General features: G+C 43.5%; 1 protein-coding gene across 1 annotated transcript; it reads right to left on the bottom strand.

The window, feature by feature from the left end:
- Positions 1–567: 567 nt before the first annotated feature.
- LOC135221136 (uncharacterized) lies at positions 568–1,967 on the bottom strand. Its single transcript, XM_064258960.1, has 2 exons — positions 1,127–1,967; positions 568–974 (listed from the first exon to the last, which is right to left on the bottom strand). The coding sequence occupies exons 1-2, from the start codon at positions 1,965–1,967 to the stop codon at positions 568–570; spliced, it is 1,248 nt and encodes a 415-aa protein (XP_064115030.1).
- Positions 1,968–2,790: the final 823 nt, after the last annotated feature.

The raw sequence follows: 2,790 nt of genomic DNA, 5'->3' as shown, positions 1-2,790 counted from the left end.
ATTTTGTGGAATTCTTGTTAAGGTATGACAACTCCTCTGGGAAATACTGACTCTGTGTGAAGCCAATAAGAATTCGTAATGCTTCTGAGTTCTGTACTTCGACATTTTCAGAGTTTGCGGGTCCAGAGTTCTTAGTTTTACGATTCCCAATGGTACGTTTAAGGAGCCTCGTGAACTTAATTACTAGCTTAGTGACATTTATAAGTTTAGGAAGGAAGCGAACCTACGGATCTCTATGGGACAAGTAGCTTCTTCACTGACAACTGTAGTTAAAACTTCTTCAGGTGTTTCAGGTGGGTAGCATGTAGATACATCTGCCTGCTCTGGCCACATCTCTGGGTTCGGGAGCCAACTTGGCCATGGAACCAAATTTGACACTTCTTAAACTGCCGCATGGAAATTCCTCTAGAGACAAGGTCTGCTGGGTTTTCTTCACCAGGTACATAGAGGTACCTCACTTCAGTGACCTGACTTATCTCATTCACCCTGTTGCGGACATAGATGTTTTTAGATTTGTTGTTCTGAATCCAGTGTAGGGCAACTTTACTGTCAGACCATATGACAGTGTCAAGTAATCTTGACACCATCAGTAGTGAAAACAGTTCTGAGGTAGTCAGCTATTTTGACTGCACTATAGTTGGCAGTCAGCTCAAGTTGTGGTATGCTTTTCTTTTTGAGAGGGGCGACTCTTGCTTTAGAGAAAACTAGGTTCGCACCTGCGTGTTGGTCCATCAAATAGGCTGCAGCCCCATAGGCCTTTTCACTAGCATCACAGAATACGTGAAGAGAGTAGTTGGTCCCTCTGTTGGCTGTGAAGCGTGGGAATTCCTGGTATGCTATGTTCTCGAGGTCTTTCTTGATCTTCGACCACTCTTCTTGAAGTTCTGGTGGCAAAACATCATCCCACCTTTTAGATAGTTTCCAGATCTTTTGCATAAGAACTTTGGCTCGTACAATTATGGGAGCAAACAATCCTAGAGGGTCAAATACTTTTGAAAGGTTGCTCAAAAGTAGCCGTTTGGTAAGCGGAGCTTCCTCACCACTTATGCTTAAAGATGGTCAGTCTTGTAGTTCCAATGAAGTCCTAGAACTTTGACAAGATCTGAGCCTTCTGTTGTTCCATCACCTTCTTGTTTTACTATTTCGTTGAAGGTTGGGTCATTACTGATCCATTCTCTTAAAGGCATTCCGGCATCTGACAGGACTTCCTTTGCAACCTTGTAAAGGCTGTAGAGGCTGACTGTTGTTGGTAAGGAACCAATTAAGTTGTCCACATAAAATTTGGTCATGAGGAAACTAACTTCAGGTGAAGTGGGGTAGGTTTCAAAGTGATGTTGCAAGGTTGACTGGAGTAAAAAAGGCGAGCAGGTGGCTCCAAAGAGAACTGATCTAAACCTATAGGCTTGAAGGTCCTTTTCATTGTTAAGATCTTTTAGCCAAATGAAACGTGTATAATCACGATCCCTAGGTTGGAGACCTACCCGTAAGAAGGCTTTGCTGATGTCTGCCGATACCGCAAATGGGTCGAGACGGAATTTCAACAACAAGTCGGTTAAATGACTAGTCAAGGATGGGCCAGAGTATAAGCAATCATTCAGGCTAGGGGCCTGCTTGTCCATCCGGGCACTTGCATCAAATACAATACGAATGGGCGTTGTAGTTGAATCCTTAATCACAGGTAAATGGGGTAAATAATGGACATTTGTCCGGTTTTGGTCTTCTTCTGGCACTGTTTCAATGAAGCCGAGAGACAGTTGTTCTTTGATGATCTGGTCATAAATTTCCAGATACTTATTAGTTTGTTTCAGCTTGTGAATAGTACTGTTCAGTCTTTTCCTCGAGAGTGCTAAGTTGGTAGGGAGTTGTTTCTTATCGACTTTCCAGGGGAGAGATACCTCATATCGTCCTTCAACCATATTGATGGAATTCTTGAATTCTTCCAGTACAAATTTATCCTCAGGTGACATATCTTGATCAACGATTCCGACTGATTCTAGGGTCCAAAAGCTGTTGGATGGGGTCTTCAGCAAATTTGCTATCAGACATCTCAGTGGTATCTCTAGAGCAGCTTTGGAAGGTTCTCAACTGCTAGTCTCATTACAGTTACAGAATGAGCACTGATAGGGGTGTCATTATAGTGGCAGTTTACCAGCGACCAGATATCCTAAGGAGGACTCAATCAGGTTCACTCCGTTTGCTTGTGGAGAATGGATAAAGTCAAAGTAGTGATCTATGCCAACAAGCAGTTTCACCTGGTCAATCTGACTACTTGACAAGTTAGGATCAGCTAGGGTGACATTCTGGCTCTTCAGTTCAGACACTATCTTACAGAGTCCACGAGGCCTAGCGCTCTGAGGTAGTTTAGGTACGACAATAGCCTTTAAAGTTACAAGGCTGTCATCGTTTACCCTGACAGGTACAGTGACCGTACTATATTCTCTAGGTTCTTTGGTATCCCAGAACCCACTGATGCTCAGTTGGACAGGATTGTCTTGTACAAAGTTTACACTCTTCCACTGCCTCTTGTGTGATGAAGGTACGTTGCGCCCCAGAATCAAACAGTGATCTAAGTTCCTTGGTGTTGCCTGAGGGCGGACACACCACTTTCATTAAGGCGGTAGGGAGAATTCCACTTGTTTGTGACTTTAAGTCTTTGTCACTGTCCTTGTCTCCACAATAGTTCACAGCAGAGACCTCAGTTGAGGAGTCAGGGCACAATGCTGAATGGTGTAGTCCAGTTTTACATGACAGACATTTGTGGAACTTCACAAGACAATCGGTTGTCTTATG

The sequence above is a fragment of the Macrobrachium nipponense genome, chromosome 2, assembly GCF_015104395.2.
Source record: "Macrobrachium nipponense isolate FS-2020 chromosome 2, ASM1510439v2, whole genome shotgun sequence".
Taxonomy (NCBI): Eukaryota; Metazoa; Arthropoda; class Malacostraca; order Decapoda; family Palaemonidae; genus Macrobrachium; species Macrobrachium nipponense.
Note: the sequence above shows the minus strand (reverse complement) of the source record. Positions and strands in the feature narration are given on the sequence as shown.

Coding starts and splice junctions, on each gene's coding strand:
- LOC135221136 (XM_064258960.1), bottom strand. CDS start 1,967: ATGTCACCTGAGGATAAATTTGTACTGGAAGAATTCAAGAATTCCATC. Junction 975..1,126: donor CGAAATAGTAAAACAAGAAG/GTGATGGAACAA, acceptor TTGACCCTCTAG/GATTGTTTGCTCCCATAATT.